General features: G+C 50.1%; 15 protein-coding genes across 15 annotated transcripts; 8 read left to right on the forward strand and 7 right to left on the reverse strand.

Annotated features, from left to right (window-relative positions):
* Window positions 1–700: 700 nt before the first annotated feature.
* B9G98_00158 (Chromo domain-containing protein 1) lies at window positions 701–4,984 on the forward strand (the record flags this gene model as incomplete). Its single annotated transcript, XM_024806716.1, has 1 exon — window positions 701–4,984. The coding sequence occupies one exon, from the start codon at window positions 701–703 to the stop codon at window positions 4,982–4,984; it is 4,284 nt and encodes a 1,427-aa protein (XP_024662484.1).
* Window positions 4,985–5,321: 337 nt separating this feature from the next.
* B9G98_00159 (Polyadenylate-binding protein, cytoplasmic and nuclear) lies at window positions 5,322–7,160 on the forward strand (the record flags this gene model as incomplete). Its single annotated transcript, XM_024806717.1, has 1 exon — window positions 5,322–7,160. The coding sequence occupies one exon, from the start codon at window positions 5,322–5,324 to the stop codon at window positions 7,158–7,160; it is 1,839 nt and encodes a 612-aa protein (XP_024662485.1).
* Window positions 7,161–7,235: 75 nt separating this feature from the next.
* On the forward strand, window positions 7,236–7,907 carry B9G98_00160 (hypothetical protein; the record flags this gene model as incomplete). Its single annotated transcript, XM_024806718.1, has 1 exon — window positions 7,236–7,907. The coding sequence occupies one exon, from the start codon at window positions 7,236–7,238 to the stop codon at window positions 7,905–7,907; it is 672 nt and encodes a 223-aa protein (XP_024662486.1).
* A 366-nt stretch (window positions 7,908–8,273) lies between these two features.
* On the forward strand, window positions 8,274–8,735 carry B9G98_00161 (Ubiquitin-conjugating enzyme E2 13; the record flags this gene model as incomplete). Its single annotated transcript, XM_024806719.1, has 1 exon — window positions 8,274–8,735. One exon carries the CDS (start codon window positions 8,274–8,276, stop codon window positions 8,733–8,735), a length of 462 nt encoding a protein of 153 aa, XP_024662487.1.
* An 86-nt stretch (window positions 8,736–8,821) lies between these two features.
* B9G98_00162 (Nascent polypeptide-associated complex subunit alpha) lies at window positions 8,822–9,382 on the reverse strand (the record flags this gene model as incomplete). The annotated part of the gene is made up of 1 exon (XM_024806720.1): window positions 8,822–9,382. One exon carries the CDS (start codon window positions 9,380–9,382, stop codon window positions 8,822–8,824), a length of 561 nt encoding a protein of 186 aa, XP_024662488.1.
* A 1,798-nt stretch (window positions 9,383–11,180) lies between these two features.
* B9G98_00163 (putative secreted beta-glucosidase SIM1) lies at window positions 11,181–12,380 on the forward strand (the record flags this gene model as incomplete). Its single annotated transcript, XM_024806721.1, has 1 exon — window positions 11,181–12,380. One exon carries the CDS (start codon window positions 11,181–11,183, stop codon window positions 12,378–12,380), a length of 1,200 nt encoding a protein of 399 aa, XP_024662489.1.
* Window positions 12,381–12,718: 338 nt separating this feature from the next.
* Window positions 12,719–13,423, reverse strand: B9G98_00164 (hypothetical protein; the record flags this gene model as incomplete). Its single annotated transcript, XM_024806722.1, has 1 exon — window positions 12,719–13,423. The coding sequence occupies one exon, from the start codon at window positions 13,421–13,423 to the stop codon at window positions 12,719–12,721; it is 705 nt and encodes a 234-aa protein (XP_024662490.1).
* A 433-nt stretch (window positions 13,424–13,856) lies between these two features.
* On the reverse strand, window positions 13,857–15,721 carry B9G98_00165 (putative phosphoribomutase; the record flags this gene model as incomplete). The annotated part of the gene is made up of 1 exon (XM_024806723.1): window positions 13,857–15,721. The coding sequence occupies one exon, from the start codon at window positions 15,719–15,721 to the stop codon at window positions 14,033–14,035; it is 1,689 nt and encodes a 562-aa protein (XP_024662491.1). The 3' UTR covers window positions 13,857–14,032.
* A 412-nt stretch (window positions 15,722–16,133) lies between these two features.
* B9G98_00166 (Protein phosphatase 2C 1) lies at window positions 16,134–16,943 on the forward strand (the record flags this gene model as incomplete). The annotated part of the gene is made up of 1 exon (XM_024806724.1): window positions 16,134–16,943. The coding sequence occupies one exon, from the start codon at window positions 16,134–16,136 to the stop codon at window positions 16,941–16,943; it is 810 nt and encodes a 269-aa protein (XP_024662492.1).
* A 2-nt stretch (window positions 16,944–16,945) lies between these two features.
* B9G98_00167 (5'-AMP-activated protein kinase subunit gamma) lies at window positions 16,946–17,875 on the reverse strand (the record flags this gene model as incomplete). The annotated part of the gene is made up of 1 exon (XM_024806725.1): window positions 16,946–17,875. One exon carries the CDS (start codon window positions 17,873–17,875, stop codon window positions 16,946–16,948), a length of 930 nt encoding a protein of 309 aa, XP_024662493.1.
* A 319-nt stretch (window positions 17,876–18,194) lies between these two features.
* B9G98_00168 (Protein disulfide-isomerase) lies at window positions 18,195–19,673 on the forward strand (the record flags this gene model as incomplete). Its single annotated transcript, XM_024806726.1, has 1 exon — window positions 18,195–19,673. One exon carries the CDS (start codon window positions 18,195–18,197, stop codon window positions 19,671–19,673), a length of 1,479 nt encoding a protein of 492 aa, XP_024662494.1.
* Window positions 19,674–19,729: 56 nt separating this feature from the next.
* On the reverse strand, window positions 19,730–20,689 carry B9G98_00169 (Uncharacterized protein C1D4.02c; the record flags this gene model as incomplete). The annotated part of the gene is made up of 1 exon (XM_024806727.1): window positions 19,730–20,689. One exon carries the CDS (start codon window positions 20,687–20,689, stop codon window positions 19,730–19,732), a length of 960 nt encoding a protein of 319 aa, XP_024662495.1.
* A 122-nt stretch (window positions 20,690–20,811) lies between these two features.
* B9G98_00170 (hypothetical protein) lies at window positions 20,812–21,213 on the reverse strand (the record flags this gene model as incomplete). Its single annotated transcript, XM_024806728.1, has 1 exon — window positions 20,812–21,213. One exon carries the CDS (start codon window positions 21,211–21,213, stop codon window positions 20,812–20,814), a length of 402 nt encoding a protein of 133 aa, XP_024662496.1.
* A 229-nt stretch (window positions 21,214–21,442) lies between these two features.
* B9G98_00171 (hypothetical protein) lies at window positions 21,443–23,299 on the forward strand (the record flags this gene model as incomplete). The annotated part of the gene is made up of 1 exon (XM_024806729.1): window positions 21,443–23,299. The coding sequence occupies one exon, from the start codon at window positions 21,443–21,445 to the stop codon at window positions 23,297–23,299; it is 1,857 nt and encodes a 618-aa protein (XP_024662497.1).
* Window positions 23,300–23,333: 34 nt separating this feature from the next.
* Window positions 23,334–24,107, reverse strand: B9G98_00172 (SWR1-complex protein 5; the record flags this gene model as incomplete). The annotated part of the gene is made up of 1 exon (XM_024806730.1): window positions 23,334–24,107. The coding sequence occupies one exon, from the start codon at window positions 24,105–24,107 to the stop codon at window positions 23,334–23,336; it is 774 nt and encodes a 257-aa protein (XP_024662498.1).
* Between the last annotated feature and the right edge of the window lie 409 nt (window positions 24,108–24,516).

Here is a 24,516-nt window from a genome sequence, read left to right on the forward strand (position 1 = left end):
GTTTTGTTCGGTTTACTACGTTTAGCGCATCTTGTCATGCTCAGAGAACCCAGACTCCGGACTGGGTATGCTGAGGACTGGGAAACCCATCTACCCCACACTCACTCTTGGCAGCCATGCAAAACAACACCTAATCTGCTAATTTGCGTGCCAATTTCTGTGTTAGCAACCGTTTCATCGCCATTTCCGTGTTCTCTGTACTGTGATATGGCTTATATTAGGGCCCACATGGAGCTGATCTATATGATCTCCACGACCTCTTTTGAGACTGGTCCAAAGAGCTTTACAGCCAGTAGAGTCGCTTTGCCAGCTCATTCGTCGGTATTGCGCTTCATTGTTTCCCTATTTATGGCCTATCCAACCACAGACGCACTGTATTTATAGACCTTTGAGTCTCCACTTTATTTATTGAACTTATTTCACAGTTAACCGCCCTAAAAGCATCATAGAAGATCGTCAACCCCGTCTTTACTACTGTGGAACGCCCATTGCGAACATCATATATCCCTCCAACGGCGTTGCTGCTGACTTTTCAACCTTTGTATTTCCCCTTTGGATAGCGCCGGGCAGCGTTGTGTATTTCGACGTTTTCGATTTGGAAAATCAGAGTCGGTGCAAACCATCTTAACTGAACTGGTGCTGCAGATCTATATTTTGTTAATTACTTCTGTGCCTAATAGCCGATCAGCCTCCTACTGCCATGGAAGAAATATACAGTAACCCCGAGCTCTACGGGCTGAGACGAAGCCGCAGGTCGCATGAAATGCCCCAAATGTACGACAGTGGTGATGAAAACAGCGACGCTGAAATGCAAAACACGGGCAGACGCCGTGTCCGCAAAGCTGTTGAGGACGAAAGCGCGAGCGAAGGTGACGACGACGCAGATGCTACAGACGAGGAGGACTTTGGGTTTCACCGCCCTAAACGAGGGTCAACGACCAAGTCAAAGAACAGAAAGTCTAGAAGCAAGTCCGTTGACCCTGAGGACGAGGCGCTTTCTCATTATGCTCCGGCAATGCGGTTTTCGACCCGTAATTCCAAAACTATCAACTACGCTTTAGACAGCGGTAACGACGACGACAGCAACAGCGACAGTGACTTGAGTGACAGTGGTGACAGAAGTAGCCGTCGTTCAAACACGGTCGAACCCGTTGAGGGCGAGGCTGTTGACGCTGTAGAGCAGGTCCTCGACCATCGCAGACTCCCCGATGCTCCTGAAGACGATTCAGTTTTCAAGAACCCAAAAGAATATTTCGAATTCTACATCAAATGGCAAGGTTATTCCCATTTACACAATACCTGGGAAAAGAATAGCGACCTCTTGGAGTACAAAGGATATCGCCGCTTGGAAAACTATATTCGCCAGTTTGTGATCTTGGATCACGAAATCCGTACCGACCACCTGACTACCAGAGAAGATATTGAGGCTATGGACATCGAGCGAGAACGTATCCATGATACCCACGAGGAATACAAAACGGTTGAACGTATCGTTCTGTCTGATCGTGTGACTCTGGAAGACGGTCGCATGGGCCTGCAGTATTTCATCAAATGGAAGCATCTTAACTACGACCAATGTACCTGGGAAGATGCCGGTACCATTGCTGAGATTGCACCCAGTCAGGTAGATCAGTTCACTGCTCGCCAAAGCTCTAAGATCTCCCCCCAGTATTCGGTCACATACCCACCCAATAACCGCCCGAGATTCGAGAAATTGGTTGAACAGCCCGAATATATCAAAGGTGGAATACTTCGTGATTTCCAAATGACCGGTATTAACTGGATGGCCTTCCTGTGGTCTCGTAACGAGAACGGTATCTTGGCGGATGAAATGGGTCTAGGCAAAACGGTGCAGACGGTAGCGTTCTTGTCATGGCTGATTTACGGTCGCAAGCAGAACGGGCCCCATCTCGTTGTTGTTCCATTATCCACTATCACAGCATGGCAGGAAACTTTCGACTTTTGGGCACCTGAAGTCAACTACATCATGTATATCGGAAATACACAGGCTCGGAAGGCACTTATTGACTATGAATTCTATGTCAACCCTTATGCTGCCAATAAAAAGCCCAAGTTTAATGTTCTGATCACTACCTATGAGTACATTTTGAAGGACAGGTCCGAGTTGGGATCCATCAAGTGGCAGTTCTTGGCCGTCGATGAGGCTCATCGCTTGAAAAATGCTGAATCGGCGCTCTATGAGTCTCTGTCTGAGTTCAAAGTTGCCAACCGTTTGCTCATCACAGGTACTCCATTGCAGAACAATATCAAAGAGCTCGCAGCTCTAGTTGATTTTTTGATGCCAGGTCAGCTGACCATCGACCAAGAAATTGACTTTGAGCAACCCGATGAAGTTCAGGAAGAGTATATTCGTGATTTGCATCGCCGTCTCCAACCATTTATTTTGCGTCGTCTCAAAAAAGACGTGGAAAAGTCCTTGCCCTCGAAAACTGAGCGTATTTTGCGGGTGGAATTATCGGATATGCAAACTGATTATTACAAGAACATTATTTCACGCAACTATTCTGCACTCAACTCTGGTCCTAATGGTGGCAATCAAATGAGTTTACTGAATATCATGGCTGAGCTCAAGAAGGCATCGAATCATCCCTATTTGTTCCCTAACGCCGAGAATCAATTCAATGAGTCTCAACCAAATGGTGGTAAGAGCCGCGAGGAAATTCTTCGTGGAATGATCATGAATTCTGGTAAAATGGTCCTTCTAGACAAACTTCTAGGCCGGCTCAGGAAAGACGGTCACCGCGTCCTTATTTTCTCGCAAATGGTACGAATGCTCGACATCCTTGCTGATTACTTGAGTATACGTGGTTTACCGTACCAACGCTTGGATGGTACAGTTCCATCTGCGACAAGACGGGCAGCTATTGATCATTTCAACGCACCCGACTCTCCCGATTTTGTTTTCTTGTTATCTACTCGTGCCGGTGGTCTAGGTATCAATCTCATGACTGCAGATACTGTTATCATTTTTGATTCAGACTGGAATCCCCAGGCCGATTTACAAGCCATGGCTCGTGCCCATCGTATCGGCCAGAAGAAGCACGTGATGGTTTATCGATTCGTGGCTAAAGATACCGTTGAGGAGCAGGTTCTTGAGCGAGCTCGCCGAAAGATGATTCTCGAGTATGCTGTTATTTCGCTTGGTATCACTGACAAGTCATATCAAAAGAAAACTGATCCATCGACTTCCGAACTCAGCGAAATTCTCAAGTTTGGTGCTGGAAATATGTTCCAGGCAAATAATAATCAACGCAAGCTTGAAAACATGAACCTTGATGATGTTTTGGACCATGCTGAGGACCATGTTACAACCCCAGATCTTGGTGAATCACATCTTGGTGGTGAAGAGTTTTTGAAACAATTCGAAGTAACTGACTACAAGGCGGATGTTACCTGGGACGATATCATTCCTGAAGCTGAGCTCTCCAAGATCAAAGAGGAAGAGCGAAAACGCAAAGAAGAAGAGTTCCTCAAGGAACAAATTGAAATGTCACAGCGACGCAGAACAACTGTGAACTTGTCTGGTCAAGATACCGAAAAGGAGGACGAGGAAGAAGACCACAAGAAGAAACACCGCAAAGGTGCCAACGCTGGAGCAAATGCTGCTACAGCAAAGGAACTTAGCGAAAAAGAAATTCGAGCATTATACAGAGCTATTTTGAGGTTTGGTGATATTGATTCGATGTGGACCAAGCTGTTTAATGACGGTAACTTGCCTAATCGTCGGCCAGATCTCATCAAAGAGGCCTGGGCAGATCTCATGGCCACCGCCAAAAAGGAAGTGGATGTCGAGCATACAAAACGCGAAGCTGAAGCGAAAAAGGAAGCTGAACAAGCAGTAGCTGCCGCTGCTGCTAATAATGCTGCCAAGCCAGAAGAGGGAGCCAACGGCACCCCCGGTGCCCAAACCGCGCCATCAAAGGTGTCGCTTTTGAAAAAGAAAGAGAAGCGGGCCATTCTTATTGAATTCCGCAAAGTCAAGAATATCAATGCTGAGCTGATTCTTCAGAGACCGCAAGATATGAAATTGCTTCGCGAGATCGTACCAGCAGGTAACTTAGGCTGGGTCCTCAACAAGTCTGTCAAACCCGTAAATGATTGGACTTGTCCCTGGACCATTGAGGACGACTCAAGACTTTTGATGGGTGTTCGTAAATATGGATATGGAGCCTGGACTTTGATCCGTGATGACCCCACTCTCAAGCTGGGCGATAAGCTTTTCTTGGAGACAAAGGATGATATCAAAGCCACTAAAGTCAAGTCGGAACCCGTTCCTGCTGAAAGCAAAGAGGGCACCCCTGCGGGGGGTGGAGACAGTGCAAGCACTGCTGCGGACAAAAAGAAAAAGAATCCAGTGCCGGGTGCCGTTCATCTCGGTCGCCGTGTTGACTACTTGATGCTTGTTCTCAAGGGCGAAGATGACCCCCAAAGGCCGTCAACGTCGGCTTCAGTTGGCTCAACATCATCAAGAAAACGTAAAGTCGACAAGGATGGAACACCTCGCCAAGACTCACCTGCAGGTGGTCGTGTCAACGGTAGTCACCCAGCTCGACCGGCCAAAAAGCCCCGTCCAGCTAAAGACAAAGCTGGAAAGGACCGCCCAAAGCCAGCAGCCAAGAAACCTGAAAAATCTGAAAAATCTGCAACGGCTGAGCCCAGCGGCGGCGAAAAAGAGTTCGAGTCAATGGATGAGCTGCAATGCAAGAGCGCACTTGACCCAGTTCGGTCCCATCTCAAACTCCTCAAACGAGGCAATCCAGATGGGCTTGATCGCAATACCTATGGAGCTTTGCTGAAGCGAGAGCTGTTGACTATTGGTGATTTTATCGAGAAAAAAGTGGCCGATGCCCCAAATCGGGAACAGCTGCAAAAGCACCTCTGGTCCTATGCGAGTAGGTCTTGGCCCGTGAAGGTGGCCTCACGCAAAATTATGGCAATGTACAAGAAGAAACGAGAAGAGTAATCGAATAATACATAATATATAATATACAAATATGTTTTTTACTGGCCTACTGAAAATTTCAATCATACGACACACTGTCGATCCGGGCCCTAACCTCTATCGGAAAATGTCATGTGGTGGTGGTGGAAAAAAGTCGAAGTGTGGAGTGTTACCCTCCAGTCAGCATCCCACGAAATCCCAGTGCTGCGGGCAGCCATTAATAAAAATTTTTGGGGTGGTTTTTTTTTTCAACCCCTCCTCAAAAGTCGTAGTCCCAAAGTCTCTTGGATTTACGAATTTTTAACAAAAAAAAAAAAAAAGCTACTTCCCTTTTACCAAAAAACCAAAAAAATTCGAAATGACTGACGCTTCTGTCAAATCCGCTGAGAAGGCTCTTGAGCAGATGTCCCTCAACGATCAGAAAACCGATGCACCCGCCACCGATTCTGCTGCCGCTGCCACTGCTACCAGCACCGAGGGTGCTTCTGCTAAGACTGCTGAAGCTTCTTCTGAGGGGGTTAATGCCAACCGTGTGAGCAACGCGTCTTTGTTTGTTGGCGAGCTGAGCTCTGGCACTTCCGAAGCCAACCTGTACGAGCTCTTCAACCAGATCGGATCTGTTGCCTCTATCCGTGTCTGCCGCGATGCCGTCACCCGTGAGTCTCTTGGTTATGCCTACGTCAACTACCATAACAGCGAGGATGCTCAGCGCGCTATGGACCAGCTTAACTACCAGCTCATTAATGGCCGTTCCTGCCGCATCATGTGGTCTCAGCGAGACCCTAGTGTTCGTAAGAGCGGTAAGGGCAACATTTTCATCAAGAACTTGGACCCCACTATCGACAACAAGGCTTTGCACGATACTTTCAATGCCTTTGGCGAGATTCTGTCCTGCAAGGTCGTCACCGACCGCCAGGGCAATTCCATGGGCTACGGGTTCATCCACTTCACCGAGGCCGAGGCTGCTGAGAAGGCTATACGTGTCGTCAATGGCATGAACCTTAACGGCCAGGAGGTCTATGTTGCTCACCACATCGCCAAGTCTGATCGGGTTTCTGAGGCTGATTCCCAGCGTGCCAAGTTCACCAACGTCTACGTCAAGAACTTGGGTACCGAGACTACCCAGGAGGAGCTTGAGGCTCTCTTCACTCCTTTCGGCACCATCACTTCTGCCGTTATCTCCACCGACGCCGAGGGCAAGTCCCGCGGTTTCGGTTTTGTCAACTACAGCACTCACGATTCTGCTGAGGAGGCTGTTTCCAAGCTCCATGACACCGACTTCAAGGGCCAGAAGCTTTACGTTGGCCGTGCCCAAAACAAGTTCGAGCGTCAGACCGAGCTCAAGCAGCAGCACGACAGTGCTCGTCTTGAGAAGTACACTAAGTACCAGGGTATTAATCTGTACATCAAGAACCTTGATGACTCTATCGACGACGAAAAGCTCAAGGAGGCCTTTGCTCCTTTCGGCACCATCACTTCTGCCAAGGTCATGACCGACGACAGTGGTCACTCCCGCGGCTTCGGCTTTGTCTGCTACTCTGCTCCCGAGGAGGCTTCTCGTGCTATTGCTGAAATGAACCAGCAGCTGCTTGGTTCCAAACCCCTTTATGTAGCGCTCGCCCAGCGCAAGGATCTGCGCCAGTCTCAGCTCCGTCACCAGGTCAGCGCTCGCAACCAACTCCGTCTCCAGCAGCAGGCTGCCGTCTCCAACGGTCTCCGTGGCCAGTTCTTGGGTGGTCCCGTCATGTACGGTGGCCCTGGTCAGCACCCTGGCTTCATCAACGGTCCCCCCGGCGGCCGTGTTCCTTTCCCTGAGCCCCAGATGATGGGCATGCCCCGTGGCCCCGCCCCCGTTGGCCAGTGGCAGGCTGGCCCCGGTGGCGCTCCCGGTAACTTCCCGGCCGCTGGCTACCCTGCTGGCCCCACCGCCGGTAAGCCTGAGTCTCTCGCCACTGTGGTCGCTGCTGTGCCCGAGGAGGCCAAGAAGCAGGTCATTGGTGAGGCCCTTTACCCTAAAATCCTTCAGAACAAGTCTATCAATGACGCAGAGCTCGCTGGTAAGATTACCGGTATGCTTCTCGACATGGATAATGACGAGCTTATTGAGCTGGTTGACCGCGAAGACCTTCTCCAGGAGCAGGTCCAGGAGGCTCTTAGTGCTTACAACTCCTACTTGGAGAGCCAGGGCAGCAAATAAGTTAGCTATTTATTAGCTCTTAGTTAATGAGTATTACCCTTCTTTTTGTGTACAGTTCATGTTTCTTGTTGTCACATGTCAGTAGTGAACAAGCTCGATGGGCTGTTGAGCAGCGCGCAAGAGGAGTTGAAAGAGCTTTCGAGCTCACGCACGAGTGCGAATCAAGAGGCAGATCTCCTTGACTCTAGAAAGTCTGAATTAGCCACCGAGAGAGCGCGGCTTCTGCGGCTCATTGCCGAGACTAAGCGCCAACTTGCCAACAAGCAGACTGAATGTAACCAGATCGAAAAAGATATCGCCAAGGCCAGAACGGACTTGAAGCGTTTGAAAGTGTCTTGCGATACAACCCGCACCAAGTACAGCCAGGATCTAAACAAGGCATACCGTAAACACCGGCCCAGATTTGATCCTCGGCTGCCGGTGCTTGATGGCCCAAGCGAGCCGGCACTGACGTATTCAACGAGCGTTCCGGAATTAAGCCAAGCCATTGAGCACATCTGCTGTATGATTCAACCCGGCCTCCGCCGCCATGTCAACGGTGTTCGGAAAATCCCCGATCTGGCCTGCCTACAAGCCCAAATCGCGCAAATTGTGAATATATTTAGAAACTACGAAATTGTTTCGGTAGATACCGACTGTGCAAAAAAGCTCGATCTGGCGCCATTAGAGATCGACCACCGCCTGTGGTCAGAGATCGTGGAGCAAACTAGCTCTTTGGCGATTCAGCCTCCTCCCGAGCCTTCTTAGCAGCATCAAGACGAGCCTGAGCCTCGGGTTTCAGTCTCAATGGTTCGCTCTGTTTAAAAGACACCTTAAACGGCCGCTGCTCTGGGTTAGCCGGATCGTCCAGCCGTTTGACAAGCTCAAAATCGCTCATCATATAATATGTCGCAATGCCTCCTAAAATAATACCTAGCGAAATGGCAAAAAACCGCCCGCGCGCGGTAGGACCCGTAGACGGAGGCAGAGGCTGCATATCGGGTCGAAGCAGAAGCGGTTTTTTACAGTAAGCAGCAAACGGGTTTCACTTTAGCGTCTTACCAGAAGCTTCAATTGACAAACGGATTTGTTGCGCCCTGAATTGCAGGATTTATTTCGATTAGCTCTGTTACGATGTCGGCACCTCAGGCCCTTCCTAAGCGCATTGTCAAGGAAACGCAAATGCTTCTAACCGATCCTGTCCCAGGCATCACAGCCCAGCCTCACGATGATAACCTGCGCTACTTTGATGTGACGGTTTCTGGCCCGGCAATGACTCCCTATGAGGGCGGAATTTTCAAATTGGAGCTGTTCCTGCCCCAGGACTACCCCATGGAGCCACCGCGGATCCGGTTTCTCACCAAAATATACCACCCCAATATTGACCGCCTGGGTCGCATTTGTCTAGACGTCCTTAAGGACCACTGGTCCCCGGCTCTCCAGATTCGCACCATTCTTCTTTCTATTCAGGCGCTACTGGCCGCGCCCAATCCAGACGACCCGCTAGCTAACGACGTCGCTGCTGAATGGAAAGAGAACCAGCCGAAGGCGCTGGAAACAGCCAAAGAGTGGACAAAGCAGTACGCCTCTCCTTAACAATTTATGTGTATTTAAAAAGAGAAAACAGGCGTGCATATATATGAAGCTATTTTTTTTTCCTCCTTTAAAACAGGTTTAAGAGCTTAGCTGGTGAGAGCCATAAGCGAGTTGACGAGATCGCCGTTGTTCTCACGGAGAGCCTTGGCAGCCTTAGCCTTGGAAACGTTGGCTTGCTCCATAACCAAGGTGAGCTTCTCCTCGTCGAGACCGGTAACATCGACCTCGGCGTCGTCCTCCTCCTCAGGCTCTCCGTTGACGTGCATTTTGGAAACAGCAGCCTCGAGGTCAGCGTTGATGGCCTCAGGAGACTTGTCGTCGGCGCCAGCAGCACCGGCAGCGGCCTGGCCGCCGAGCTGAGCGAGCTGCTGAGCAAAGTCCTGCTGGTGGACCTGAGCAGTGCCAAAGACAATGTAAGAGCCGTTGGGGGTGCGGTAGACCTCAGGGTTGCTAATGACGAAAGAAGAACCGCCGCGGCGACGCAGAACAACCCGGTTGACACCCTCGACCTTCTTGATGCCGGTGCCCTTAAGCAGCTTGCGGGCCTTCTTCTCGTTGCGCGAGATGACGTTCACAGTGGCACCCTCCTCGATGGGCTGGTTCTCGGTCTCGTTAGGAAGCTCAACAATCTTAGCGTCGGAAGACATATTTAAAGGTGTATTGGTTATAAGGGGAGGGTTTTCGCCCGACTAATTTTTCACCTAACCCCCTCTGGAGATTCGTGGGGGGGTTGGCCCGTTTACTCCTTCTGCGTAGTTTCTATACCGCGCGGTCGAGGAACACCACCACCTATAACGTAAAGCCCTATTATGTGATGGGGGGCGCCCCAAGAGTCCTGTCTGATGACTATGAAGTGAGTAATCTCATGCAATGACTAATTTTCCTTCACCGTGACAAAGTTCTGACGAAGTCGGCTGTCCGGGGCAGATCAGAACTGGCCACGGTTTGTCTGAACCTCCACCCCACTGTGAACTCTAAAGAAGAGACCTCCAACATCAGGTAGGGAGCTCTTTGAGCATCTGACAAGGCTCTTGCCGTGTAATTTTTGGAAAATTAATCGCTCGTTTCATCCGATGGTTCTCGTGCGGGACCTCTCTTACCGTTTGACATAAACCCCGATCCAAGTCGGGGAGCAGTTGAGCTTAACCAGACCCCTAGAGGGGTCGTTCTCCTGCATTCAAACAAGTTAAGGTTCAAGGACCTATAAGGTTGTTATCAAAGCTCAAACATGCGTCACCATGCTGTGTTCAGGCCGAAAAGAGCCAGCTTTTGCGAGTACAAATCGCTCCGTGAGGCGAAAGTGCTGCATGTAGGGTAGGAAGTTCGTTACAGAGTGGAGTGACACGACCACAGATTTGAACATGTTTGCTCGATAAAAATCGCTGGTCGTTGCAATATATATGATGTAGGGTACCTTGTAGTGTGTGTTGTCATTTTGCGGCGCCAATATATTGACACGGGCCAAACTAAATCACTGAGCTCACCGATAACGCCAACAGCTTTCCAGTAATATAAATGCATGCATATGCAGGTCCTACAGAAAAAAATTTGCCTGCATGTAATCGCCTACGTAAGCTGTGAGACCAGTATAAGTATTACAGGTGATTACTTGAGGTGCCAACTGAATCCCAACTACGTCCATTCCTTCCTTTTTTATATTCAGTAACGGTAAGTTCAGCGCAATTTTCGGTGTGCGAAATATTTTGTTTGTATAATTTTCGGAGATTTTGAAGTTTTGGCGTCACTCGGACGGCTCCACACGTTGCTACGGTGCATTCGGGTTGTTTACTGGAGTGTTCCTACTATCCTCAAAAGGTGACCTGTTGCGGGTTTATTTCTGAAGAAAGAGGTATTTTACATACAGGCGCAACTTTTGGATGCAACCTTCGGTTCCAGTCCGCTCACGCTGTCTAGGTAACAATGTTGTTTACTAGGCCGGAGGGCTGGCTGTCACCCTGGAAACAGGGTGGTGAGACGTAATGTGGATGTCAAAGCGCTGCATAGAGCAAGTTACACGTTGTGTGGTGTTTGAAGACTAGTACTATGAACCTAGAGATGAATGGTGGTTAACTTTACGGATTGATGGTCCTCACTGCCATTTGTGGCTGGAGCCGTCCCGTTTTAGTTATTGAAACCCCAGCCCAGTTACTGTTTTCTGTGCTGGCGTCTTCGTGTGCGTCATGGGCTAGGGTTTTCGAGCTCGACACACACACACCATGTCAGACCCACCTCAGACACCCCTTCTGCCAAGGGGGGTTTTGAAACACGATGACTAATGTGAATAACGCGTCAACTACTCCCACTCACGACTTTGCATTCCTAAGCGTAAACCCTCTGCCAAACGCTCCCTCACTTTTGCTCCTGATTGTAATCCAAGACATTTTTGCGACCCGCTAGTCCAAAAAAACTAGTTTTACTAACTCAAGATCTTGTCCTTCCTTTATCATGAAATCGTCCGTTCTTGCTTCCACTTTGATTGCGTCCATGGCCGCCTACGCCATGGCTGACGACCTTGTTCTCGAACACCACGTGCACGCTCCTCATAAGCGTGCTCTCGTTACTGAGGTCGTCTACCAGACCATCCTGGTTGACCAGGCTGGCAACATTATCAGCGAGGGTGTCGCCGCTGCGCCTCCTCAAACCGAGTCCGCCCCTGCCGCCGCTGCCCCTGTGACCACCTCTCAGGCTGCTGCTGCTCCGGCTCCTACCACTTCCGAGGCCGCCGCTTCTCCCGCTGCTACCACTTCCCAAGCCGCCGCTGCTCCCGTTGAGTCTGTCCTCCTCAAGGCCGGTGACAACGCAGCCAGCAGCGCTGCCTCCTCTTCTGCTTCTACTGAGCAGACCACCTCTTCCTCTTCCGGTGGCGCCTTCCAGGACGGTGTCATTGACTGCTCTGACTTCCCCGCCGGAAACGGTGTCGTTGCTCTCGACTACTTGGGCTTCGGCGGTTGGTCCGGTATCCAGTTCCTTAACGGCGGCAGCTCCTCCAGCGGTTCTTCTTGCACTGAGGGTGCTTACTGCTCTTATGCCTGCCAGCCCGGTATGTCCAAGACTCAGTGGCCCTCTAACCAGCCCGCTAGTGGTGTTTCCGTTGGTGGTTTGCAGTGCAAGGGCGGCAAGCTCTACCGTACTAACACCAACACTGACAACCTTTGTGAGGCCGGCGCTGGTACTGCTAGCGTTGAGTCTGAGCTGAGCCAGGATGTCGCTATCTGCCGCACCGACTACCCCGGTACTGAGAACATGGTTATCCCTACTCTGGTCAAGGCTGGCTCCAGCAACTTGCTTACGGTTGTTGTCCAGGAGTCTTACTACCAGTGGCAGGGCAAGCCCACTTCTGCCCAGTACTACGTCAACAACGCTGGCGTCAGTGTTGAGGACGGCTGTGTCTGGGGTACCCCCGGCTCTGGTGTCGGTAACTGGGCTCCTCTTAACTTTGGTGCTGGTCAGGCCAGTGGTGTCACTTACCTCTCCCTCATCCCCAACCCCAACAACCGCTCCCCTGCTAACTTCAACGTCAAGATTGTTTCTGATGGCGGCAATGTCATTGGCAACTGTGTCTACGAGAATGGCTCTTACAACGGTGGTGCCAACGGCTGCACTGTCTCCGTCACCTCCGGCAAGGCCAAGTTCGTGCTCTACTAAAGTATTTAACCCCCTCTGTCTCTACCGTTGGCAGTCCCCTTTGGTGATCTAAACTCCCCGTAGAAAGCCCCCGAGGCTGCCGACTTTTTTTGTAAACCCCCCTGCTCTTAAACAAACGCTAAAGACCATATCGTAGACCGAACTCTTACCTCAACCTGTAAATAACCTGCCGACGGAATTCACAGATACTCTTTGCCTCCATTTTCAATATGCGTTCTACCTTGACGTGCCCCCCTATTCGATATGCGTTTAACATCGACGTGCCTTATCGCACTTTATCGTAACTTAATGACATGACTACATTGACTCGCTTGTCTACAAAAGACTCGCGGTCGTAACTACCTCCAAGTCATCCTGGACAATCGAGATAAAAATGAATCTGATTCAGGATGCTTGCATCGCTCATTAACCGGCGCGTCGACATACTTGTCGACCGGAAGAGATCCGATGTAATGGCGGTCTCCAAACCCACCAATATAATGGATACCGGTGATAGTGAACCTTATCCATTGGGTCTTGTGAAAGCCCGGCATACCAGGAGCCCATTCAAGAGCATCAGGGTGCGCTGCAAAGAAAGCAGCTTTGACCTTCAGGCTCGGCTCAACATAGTCAAACTCTCCGTATAGGATAATACGTTTGGCTGCGGCTGCATGGAGGGGCGTCTCGCCGTTTGGCTGGTCGCCAGTACGAATTGCTAGTGAGCACGGCGAGCCACTGCCGATGTTGCGGAAGGCAGAAGACATATCAACCGCGATTAACAGCAATGTAGCATCTTGTTCGGCATCGTCAATGTAGTACTCGATTTGACCTGCAGGAAAGCCCTCAAAGTTGCCGCTCTGGTTGATGGTAGTGAGCGTACCAAAAGATTGATCGTAAACAAATTGACGTGCCTCAATCGTGGCTTCCTCACGGGACTGACGCGTGGTAAATGACCCATCGGGTGTGGTTGCTGGTTTCGGCACAGCGTCTGCCACGGCATCTACAATCACGGGCTCATCAAGTGGGGAGCCAGCTGTAGGATTCTCAACAGCAGTCTCTGACATGGTTTCTAGTATGGTTTGTTATGTTAGAATGGCAAGGTGGCCAACCTATATTAGCTCAACCCAGCCCTACATCTGAACCCTAATCAGGCGACATCATCTTTTGATCAATCTGCAGGAGTTGATCATAGCAGTGCTTGGCCAGGCAATTGTAGGGGTCGTGATTGTAGTGGAGCCTATGTTTGATCTCGACGATGGCTGAGTTGAAAACGATGTTTTTGTTCAATCCGCCCAACTCCCTTTTTTTAAGGATTGGGGTTCTTTGTATGCAAGCACTAGATGGCCATGCTGCGGGCTCGGAATACACTGAACAAACCGGATTGCGAGTTTTTAGACAGTTTCCCTGATATAATGATTGTACGTAGTTGATATGCTTTGCTGATCGCTCATGAATGTCACCTTTGATTTCTTGTGATGGAACTTGTGTGACCCAAGTACCTGCCGTAGCTCCTACCAGAATCCATTCACCAGAGTCCACTGGGTCCTGCTTTAGTTCGAACACAATACGTTGATAACTCTGAATCTTCTTATTCCCTAATTTAACTACTTTATGACTGAAACCGCCAAGATACTTTTGATAGAGCACAAAACGCGGGATACCAAACTATGCAATCAAGCCGACGGCAAATTTTCAAACCATTCTTTTCCAAGAATATCCCAAACACCTTTAGCAATAACTTCAGCGTCTTCTGCATTGTCTGCTCTTGCCTCAATATATACTTTGATCTTTGGTTCTGTGCCAGACCCTCGCGTAGAGAAGCGAGCAGTACCTGATTTGTACTTCACTTCGGCAGTGATCATCTCAGAGCTTTTGGAAACTGGCAGAGCGGGCTTATGATCGGGCTGTTCGCTGTCGTACCCTGTCGTAAGATCTCTCCATTTAACAACCTCCAGGGCGCCAATCTTAGTTGGGATACCATTGCTTCGAATCCTTGCAAAAACTTTATTAGTTTGCGAAGGATTAGAAACAGTATAATACGAATTGTATTGCGAAAAGTACCCAACAAGCTTAGAGATTCGCTCGAGCTCGGCCAAAGCTCCTCCTTGGAGACAGGCAAGCAGCTGCACAAACACATGTAGCGCGCTAACACCATCTTTATCATGGACTCCACCACACATATACCCGAGGGCCTCTTCATAAGCCAACACAGGAGTGTAGCCCTCTTTTTCGAGATCGATGGCCTTATTTCCCAGCCACTTGAACCCCGTCAGAGTCTCCTCATAATGGCAGCCGTAATGCTCGGCTAAATGACGAGTCACCTGGCTCGATACAGTTGAATTGAGTAGTGCGATTTTGTCCTTGGCGACTCCCTTGGTGTGCTTGATCAAAAAGTCTGCAAGCAGCGTACCGACTTCGTCACCTTTCAGTTGCTGCCAGCCATGCTCAGTTTTAACAGCACACGAAAATCTATCAGCATCAGGATCGTTGGCTAGAACCACTGTTGCACCGTGTTCATCGCCATATTTATAGGCAAGATCAAGCGCCCCTTTTTCCTCGGGATTAGGAAACTTTACCGTTGAAAAGTCCGGATCTGGGGTCGCTTGTTCTTTAACAATCACACATTGGTTCGTTATGCCCAACATCTTGGCTGCCTGCTCAAAGTATGGCAAGCCAATACCGTGCATCGGCGTGTATACGAACTTGAGATCAGTGTCGACTGCAGTATAAGTATGCGAGTCATAACTTTTGAAATACTCCTCAGTGATTGAAACCGGATTATCCAGAATCTCCGAAACACTATCAATGTCCCAAGTCCACGGCTCAAGGTTGTCCTGAATGGCCGCGGCGATTCCCGAGTCGTGCGGGGGGATGATTTGACAGCCATTCGACCAGTACACCTTGTAGCCATTATCTTTTGCCGGATTGTGCGACGCTGTAATCATAACTCCACATGCGGCCCTCTTCAAATCGATAGCGAAAGGTACGCTTGGGGTGTGCACCTGGCCCAGGAAGGTCACTTTGAATCCTCTGGACGCGAAGGCCAGAACCGTCAAGGCCGCAAACTCCTTTGAGTGGTGGCGATGGTCATGGCCAACTACAATTCCTCGAGCATGGGCGTCTTCTACGTTTTTCTCGACATATACGGCCAAGCCCTGGGAAGCCTGCAGCACCGTTACATGGTTCATGCGGCCAAAGCCCGGCTCCATAGATGCGCGGAGGCCGGCAGTTCCGAAGGCAATGCGAGGAGACATGAGATGCTCGAGTTTTTCAGGATCCTGCTTGGCCAAATCCTCAATTTCTGCCCTACTCTGAGGATTCTTATCGAGTCTGAGCCATTCTTGGACCAATTTGCTAACCATAGTAAGCAGATAAGCACAGTCGAAATCGGTGTTGGGTACATGTCGAGACGGGGGGGGAGGGGGGGGGGATGGGATTACAGATCTCTGACATAAGCAAAAGTATAAAATCCTTAGTCCGCCACTGTTCTTTTTCAAATCTCTTTGCCATTTGGCTAAGATCATGTGTAGTATCTGTTCTTTTCAGTGTAACAACTGAAACGGTACCCCGTGTACCTTTTACTGTTACCTATTTTTGAATCGAGTATTTGGGCCCTCTGAGCTTGCTCATGGTCTGAATGCACCGTGTCGTTGCCGCTGCACTGAAGGCAACTGGCGCACTCACAAATTAGACTGAGGTCAGTCTGGCTTGGGAGTGTGTTAGAGCGGGTCTTTATATAGTAGATACTTTGTTGTTAGTTCGTCTTGGGACAACATGCCTGCTCAAGTGGCTATTCACCAGAGCGCGAACGGTAAAGAACAAGAAGACAGATTCGCTCGCAAACGAGTCCACGACTATCAATACGTTGGTGTATTTGACGGACATGGCGGTGACTATAGTGCGCGCTGGTGCCGAGATAATTTACACAAGTACATAGAGGCGGCGGTTGAAGACTGCGGGTGGCCGGAGAATTGCCTGCACATGGCGTTCAGCAATGCAAACAGGGCTATTCTTTTGAGTAACGCTAGCACAGGAACCACAGCTAGTGTTTTCTTATGGCGTGAGACAAGCAGAGAATTTGTGGCTGCTAACGTGGGGGACTCGACCATAGTGCTCTGTCAAAATGGGGTGGCCAAAGTGATATCGTATGACCACAATTGCAGGGAAATGCTGGAGCACAACCGCTTGGCAAGTGAGACATGTTTGATGAGTGAAGACGGCCGGATTATTGGGCCGTATGGCGGTCTGGCTGTGACACGCACGCTTGGTGATCTTGCATACAAGCCGTATGCTTGTGCTATTCCGTTTGTGAACTATGGCTACATCAACAATGAAGATGAGTTTGTTATTATCGCTTCAGATGGACTATGGGACGTTATGACGCCTCAGGACGCGGTTGCTAAAGCTCGAAATCTTGGAACAGCATCGGAAATGGCGTCGGAACTAGTCGAGTACGCAATAAAAAAGAGCAGTCGAGACAACATCACCTGTGGCGTGGTACTATTCCGCCCGCCCCGTGAGGATGAAAGCAATGTGACCTACCAGTCGATCATGAGTTCTGCACACAATGAGACGATCTACTAGGTCTACCCAAACATGATATAATTGAGGATGTCAACCAAGGTAACTAGACCTAGCAGCTTACCTTCTTCGTCAACCATGCACAAACGAAGGACCCGTGATCGTCTGATTGTTTCCATGATGTGAGCAACCGAATCGTGTTCTGAACACGTTATAACGCCTTCGAAATCCTGAGGCCGGCGCATCAGAGCTTTGCCAATAGAAAGAGAGAAATCTGAGAATCCATTACCTTTGATCAGGGTCATAACATCATAAGCTTCGTAGACGTTGAGCAGCTTGTTATTCTCATCTACAATTGGCACACACGACACGCCGTATTTCGAAAACGCACCAACAACATCAGCCAGCTGAGTATCCATTGTGGCGGTGTGTAGATTCTCGCGAGTCGCCAGATTCAAGTCCTTGATGGGGATCTTGAGATCTTGGGTTTCTTTACAATTCAGAGCAACAAACCGTAACACCCGGTATTGAGTGAGGACAGAAACAACGATTTCGCGCCCTGTTTCCGGATCTGTGTCTATTAATGGCACTCGGTGGGCTTTTGACTCCACGATGTGTTGGCAAGTCTCGTACAGGCTTTTGAATGGGTGAATGCGGGATGTTTCGATTTGGCGAGCGCCGATGGTGCTTTCAATTTCAGCAAGCTGGTCAAGTGTGATCGTGTTGATTTCTTCAGCCTTCTCTGGACGGTCAATTAAATATTGAGCAACGTTCATAAAGTCCTGGGAACTGAGCAAGCCGGCAAATCTTGACTGGTTGGAGTCCCATAACGGAGCGGATATGATGCCGTTTTGCAGGAGTGTAAGAAGCGTGCCCTTCAATGTGAGCTTTGTGTCAAGCATGACGATCTTGAAACTAACTGGCAGCACATCGTAGCTTGTTTTGCTTTGCAGGAACTCTCGAATGCTTTGGAGAGCTCTGCTTTGCGTATCCATTGTCAAGGCGGTTGACTAATGCGGAGGATTAGATTAGATGTTGAAGTGGGGCCCAGCAAATGTGCTGGTGCGGTATGGGGGCGGAAAATATACCCAACCCCCATGTGTGTGCTCGATTAGCCACCAGACCAGCGCACTGCAACCTAAATCTCCGCGCCTTTTCTTTGACAATCATTTCGCTAAACTGCCGGGTCAACTGGCGTTTTTAGTAAGAGACCTAACCCCGGTCGGTGAAGGAGGATCAGAGTCTGCACGCTTGGATAATACGCGCGTGGCATAATCAAAAGTTGGCTTATTACAACCTGGCACAAATCAAAAAATGAAGTGGACCAATTTTGCTGTAGCACTGTTTGCCAGTACTGTGCGTGCTGCTGGGGCTTCTGCTGACGCCAGCGATGTTCTTGTTCTGAACAGCGAGAACTTTGAGTCTGTGCTTGCCGAGAACCCCCTGGTGTTGGTCGAGTTCTACGCCCCCTGGTGCGGCCACTGCAAGAACCTTGCTCCCGAGTACGAGAAGGCTGCCACCACTCTTAAGGATGAGTCTATTGTTCTCGCCAAGGTTGATTGTACCGAGAATCAGGCTCTTTGTGCCAATTACAACATTGCCGGATACCCCACACTCAAGGTTTTCCGTGGCGAAAGCAACAGTGACTTCCGAGGTGGTCGCCAGGTTGACTCTATTGTGAGCGCCATGCGTCGCCAGAACACTCCTCTGCTCACTGACATCACCTCCAAGAACCTTGACGAAGTTGTTGACAGCAGCGACTACGTTGCATTGGCCTTCTTCGACAAGAAGAGCCAGGACAAGAAGGATCTGTTCAAGGACGCTGCCGAGACCTACCGTGAGCGTCTCCGTGCTGGTGTCTCTGATGACAAGAAGCTCGCCTCCAAGTACGGTGCCAAGGTCCCTGGTTTGGTTATGTTCAAGAAGGGTGAGGAGCCTGCTGTTTACGACGGTGACTTCTCTGCCGAGGATGTTGACAAGTTCCTGAACTCTGAGGCTTTTGCTGCATTCACTGAGCTGACCCCTCATAATTTCCAGGCTTACGCAGAGTCTGGCCTTCCTCTCTTGTACGTTTTCGTCACCAGTGAAGCCGAGCTCAAGGAGGTCGGTGACTACCTCGCTCCTATGCTCAAGACCACCAAGGGCGTTATCAATGCTGCTTGGCTTAACGGCACCGCCTATAAGGGCCATGTTGAGATTCTCGGTCTCGAGGACAAGTTCCCTGCCATGATCATCCATGACATGGCGGCCAACCTCAAGTTCCCCCATGACCAGACCAACAAGCTCACCAAGGCCTCTGTTGCTTCTTACCTCAAGAAGTTTGTCGCCGGCGAGCTTAAGCCCAAGCTCAAGTCTGCCCCCGTTCCCGAGTCCCAGGATGGCCCCGTCTACATTCTTGTTGGCGACGAGTTCGAGTCGGTTGTCACAAAGGGCAAGAAGGACGCTCTGGTCGAGTTTTACGCCCCGTGGTGCGGTTACTGCAAGAAAATGTCACCCGTCTACGACCAGCTTGGACTGGCCTTTGCTGATTCCAATGTCGTGATTGCCAAGCTCGACCACACCGAGAACGACGTTCCCTTGCCGATCCGCAGCTACCCCACCATCTATTTCTTCCGCGCTGGCGAGAAGGAGCCCATTTTGTACGAGGGTACCCGCACCTTGGAGGACATGGCCGAGTTCATCAAGACTCACAGCACTTCCGACATCAACGTTGCCGAGTTGCTCGAGAAACTCTCCGACGCCGACGTCGAGTTCGAGTCCGAGTCTGACAGCGGCAAGCACGACGAGTTGTAAAAAAACCTGCAACACTACCTTGAACGAAAAAAAACCAAATAGTTTTTATAATAAACCTATGAATGCAATTGTGGGGGTGGTAATACATCTGCGGATGCTGTTGCCGCAGCCTTGTTGGACGGGTTGTAACCGTCTACTTGGTGGCTTTTAGTGGTTTGTTCCTCAAAATACGCGCTCAAATCCTGATCCTGACCGTGATGATGGACGGGTCGCGGGCGGTGATGGTGGGAAGAGCTGACGTTTGCCGCCAGATCGATGCTTGGTGGTGCGGCAGGAACAAACGTATCATCACTGCGTTCAGGAAGAGACGGTACGCCTGACCCTGTCGGGAGTCGGTGCAGGTATCCATAGCCGACCGAGCAGCCAAGCAGCCGCTGGCCCTTTGGATCAAATCGAGGAACAATCCTGACCGGTCTGAGGTTGTCAAAGTCACTGTTGTAAACATAAACCTCGAACCCTTGGTGTTTCTCATCTTCTGCATATCGGCTAGCCACCCTTGCCAGCAGACTTTCACCTCCCTCTTCTAATAATCCCTGCTCGGCACCGACCACGTAGTCCTTTTCACCAATGAGACCAGCTTCATCGGCAGGACTTCCGTTCGATACATTTAAAATATGCCACACATGGTCACCTACCTTGAGGGGAGTCCATTGCATGGTCAAACCAAGCCCGAAGCCAGTCTCTTGGGGTCTGACGGGCACTTGGACCTGGCGGATGGTTTTGCCCTTCATGGACCAGATGCTGAGCATCGCAGACGGTTCTGCACCAAGAAGTTTCTTCAATTCCTCGACCGGCACGCTATCGTTGTCTTGAGGCTCGTGACGGCGCGAATCACTGAGGTGTTTGTCGTTCACTCCGACCAAAAAATCAAACAATGGCTCAATGCCGGCCCTGCTCGCCTCAGAGTCGGGCTCGACATGCAAAACACGGAACCCGTATACAGGGCCGTTTTCCTGGAACTCGGGCGCAATAATATCTTCAGCCTGCTTCACAAGTTGACGCGCGAATCTCCACATGATGAGTAAAGCTACAGACTACAAGCAAAAATAAATAAGGAACGCAAATAGGCGTCATGTGGGACAGAGACGCCGGGGGTATGAGTGCGGTAAATTAAGTAGCCTTAATATTTTCGGGAAGCTCAGGCCAGGGAGATAGGCTTTGACTCCTTTCGGCGGAACAGTCGTACGAACTTCGCTAATAGCACCGAAACGCCCAGTAGAATGTAGAATAAACCGACGGAAATCAAACCGACAAGTGCAAACGAGAACACAAGCCGCCGAACTGTCCCGCCTGACAAGGACTGTTCATATGGTTTTAGTAGCTCGCTGTCAATAGTAGCATGCTGTCCTGAGACGGAAATCGTTGGCCGGTAGTGCATTTCTGGTAGAAGCGGTCTGGTTTCAGAACTTGTACTTCCGCTTGGCGTCGCTTCGATATATAGAAAAAACTTGTTACTCACTAAATATAGTTGGTATGCAGTGTGCTGCAAGATCTCTGCATCAATGGGTCTTGCCTTACCGTTTTGGCACTGTCTTGTCATCTTGTTTCACAAAGAAACCTGCCACCACCCCAAACTGGCCTTTCGGGTAAAACATATTCCTGTATGACCCATCCTTTGGCTGTCTTCGTCGACCCCGCCTCCGGCTTCATAATATGTAATTATGGACCTTGATTACAACCTCACACTGCTCCAAACCTTACTTGAAACGCAAGAATCACATTGTGGAATCTGATTAGGTCAACTGACTGACTGAGGTTAGTAAACTGCCATGACCCAGGTTACTCCAATGGCAACCTTAATTGGTCTGGTGATTGGCACTCTGATTCTATGTGCCAATTTCCAGTTCGGGCTGCAAACTGGTTGGGTCTCTATGATGTCTATGCCCGCGGCGCTTTTGGGGTTCGCATGGTATAGGGCCATTAGATGGCCGCTCAACCCGCAGGAGCATGTCTATATACAAAGCGTCGCCGTCGCCGTCGGCAGTGGGCCGTTATCTTTTGGGTTTGTCGGTGCGATTCCTGCAATCGAAAAGCTCATCAACCGCAATGAGGGTCAGACCCTGCTGTCGGTGCCGCAGCTCTTGGTCTGGTCTTTCGGATGTGCGTTTCTTGGCATATTTACTGCCATGCTTTTGCGCAAAACTATTGTGCTTGCACAGAAACTCAAGTTTCCCAGTGGCATTGCCACGGCGTCATTGATTGGTGTTCTTCATGCAAAGCCCTTGCCGGCAATTGACTGCTCCAACCAGCTGGACCGGGAGCCTGAAAACCCCCAGCCCAGTGATCCTACAGAATACAAAAAGAGCATTAAAACTATGGCATCAATGTTCGGACTGTCGGCAGCTGTATCTCTGATATCGTTGTTTGTACCTATACTCAAAGGTTTGCCAATGTTTGGTCCGGTGGCTGCGGGGTGGAACTGGAAACTAGACATTTCCCCGGCATATGTTGGCCAGGGCATTATTATGGGATTGCCAACCACCAGCTCGATGTTATTAGGCTCGATTCTGGGCTGGGCCATACTAGGACCGTTGTCCAAAGCAAAAGGATGGGCACCGGGCGATGTCGACAACTGGACCGACGGTGCACAGGGCTGGATCATGTGGGTAGCGATCGCAATCATGGTGGCCGACACGTTCGTTTCGCTTGGAGATATGATGATCAGAATGATTATTGAAGCTGTGCAGGCACAGCGTACTCCAACCGTTGATTCGGAAGAGCTCACTCGACTAACCGATTATGCCGACAACGAGTCCGCTTCGACGCCCTCAAGTGGAGTGGATGTTCAAAAACCAAATGCTGATGTGGAAAGTGACCCCAATGAACGGAAGATTGCCCTCATTGGCTTGCTTGTCGCTTCCACAATCTGCGTGCTTCTCAACAAGCTCGTATTTCAGTCGCAGCACATTTCCACCCTTATTCTAGCCGTGGTAATTGCTCCTTTTTTCTCGCTCCTTGCTGTGCGGGCCCTCGGTGATACAGACTTGAACCCAGTTTCTTCGATAGCCAAGCTTAGCCAGCTTCTATTTGGTGTTTTATTCCGCAACCATAAATACGCGGTTCTGGGGAATATACTTGCCGGCGCCGTAAGTGAAGCAGGTGCTCAGCAGGCTGGAGAGCTGATGCAGGAGTTCAAAACTGGTTGGCTTTTGGGGGCCTCTGCAAGTGCCCAAACCATTGGCATCACCATCGGCACGCTGTGGTCAATAGTGCTGTCCCCGTTGGTTTACAAACTATACTCATCTGCATACCGTATTCCCGGCAAAGAGTTCAGAATTCCCGCTGCATTCATCTGGACCGACTGTGCTCGTCTTGTTGTTGGAAAGGGGCTCCCCAATCACGCTGCGTCGTTCGCTCTTGTCCTCGGTCTTATATCCATGTGCTTGGCTCTACTAAAGCTCAGGATCAAATCCCCGTGGATTCCTTCAGGTGTGGCAATTGGCATTGGTATGTATAACGTACCAAGCTTCACTCTGGCTCGGTTTGTTGGCGGCCTGATTTTCCACTTCAGCGAGGGCGACAACATCAAGGAATCGCCTCATCTGGTTATTCTCTCCAGCGGCCTGGTCTTGGGCGAGAGTATCATCAGCGTCCTGAGCTTGGTTTCCACTGTAATTAAAAAGTAATTAGGCATTAAAAAACATTAGCATTTTTTTCTATTTACAACCGCCGTTGATTCTGAGCTTGGTGGTGGCTACGTATATCCTGGTCGACGTTATGCTCGACTCGGGCCAAAAATCCTTGCTTTTCAAGGTAACCGTCCTTATTGTGTTTCTTGAGATCGTCCTGGATGCCCTCTTTATCGACAAAATTGAGCCAGTCCAGCTGACTCTTTTGGAGGGTATTGATTTTCTTAGCTTTGCCGGCTTCATATTCCTGCTGCAGCGTGAGCTTTCGTTTTGCGGGGCCCAGCCGCTTCTTTGGTGGCGGTGTCGACGAGCTGTTGGATCCTGAGGAAGGCGTGGACGTTGGGTCCGCTTTTTGTTCTTGCAAATAGGCGCGGCCCTCCGCACTGGATTTGAGAACCGTTTTGGTCTCGGTGGTAACTTTGCCAGCAAACTTGAACGTCCGGGTGATCTCCACCGACTCTTGCTTCAGCTCAGGCTTGGGATCAGCTTCTGGCTTGTCGGTGGTTGGCGTGCCCGCAGACTGGGTGGGTGTGTTCATTTCGGCCCACAAGGCATTCACGTCTACCGTAGTCTCGCCCTTCACGCGGTTCACCACCTCGGGCTCCTCCTTCAGACGCTGCGAGCGCGTCTTTACCAGCCCAGAACCCTCGATGCTGGCGTACGAAGGAATGGGCTCGCTTTTATCCTCGTCGTCATCACTATCGCCTTCGCTATCATTTAGTGCTACGGTATCGGGGTTGAAATCCTCGTCTTCGCTTTCGCGATAGTCTTTATCGTCTATCTCCGAATCGCTTTTATGATTCATTCAGGACGGTGAAAACAGGCGGCGGGTAATTATTTCCCTTACTAACTTTCGCCGGTTACATAACCCAGTGAAGGCCCACGTCCTGTCTCGTGAGCATGCAGATCTGTCAGTAGTGTCAGTTGCTCCGTAAGCTGGCCCCGGGGTCCTCTTGGGGGGTTCACAGCCGACTGAGCCGCTCCAAAGACTCAGAAACAGCTCAGATTGGGGCGATTGCCAAACACGGTATTCTCTGCTCTGTGCGATAAAGATATTTCCCACTCCCTGTTCTCATCGCCGCTAGGCTGTTTTTAATTTTTAAGCATATCTTCCGTGGAATTGCAACCCACACGTTGTTCTGCTTGTTTAGGCCGAGTGACTGCAGAATGCGTCTTACGAGAGCATAGGCTGCATAAGGCACAGCCGTAGTCAA

This window comes from Wickerhamiella sorbophila, assembly GCF_002251995.1.
Source record: "Wickerhamiella sorbophila strain DS02 chromosome Unknown contig1, whole genome shotgun sequence".
Classification (NCBI taxonomy): domain Eukaryota; kingdom Fungi; phylum Ascomycota; class Dipodascomycetes; order Dipodascales; family Trichomonascaceae; genus Wickerhamiella; species Wickerhamiella sorbophila.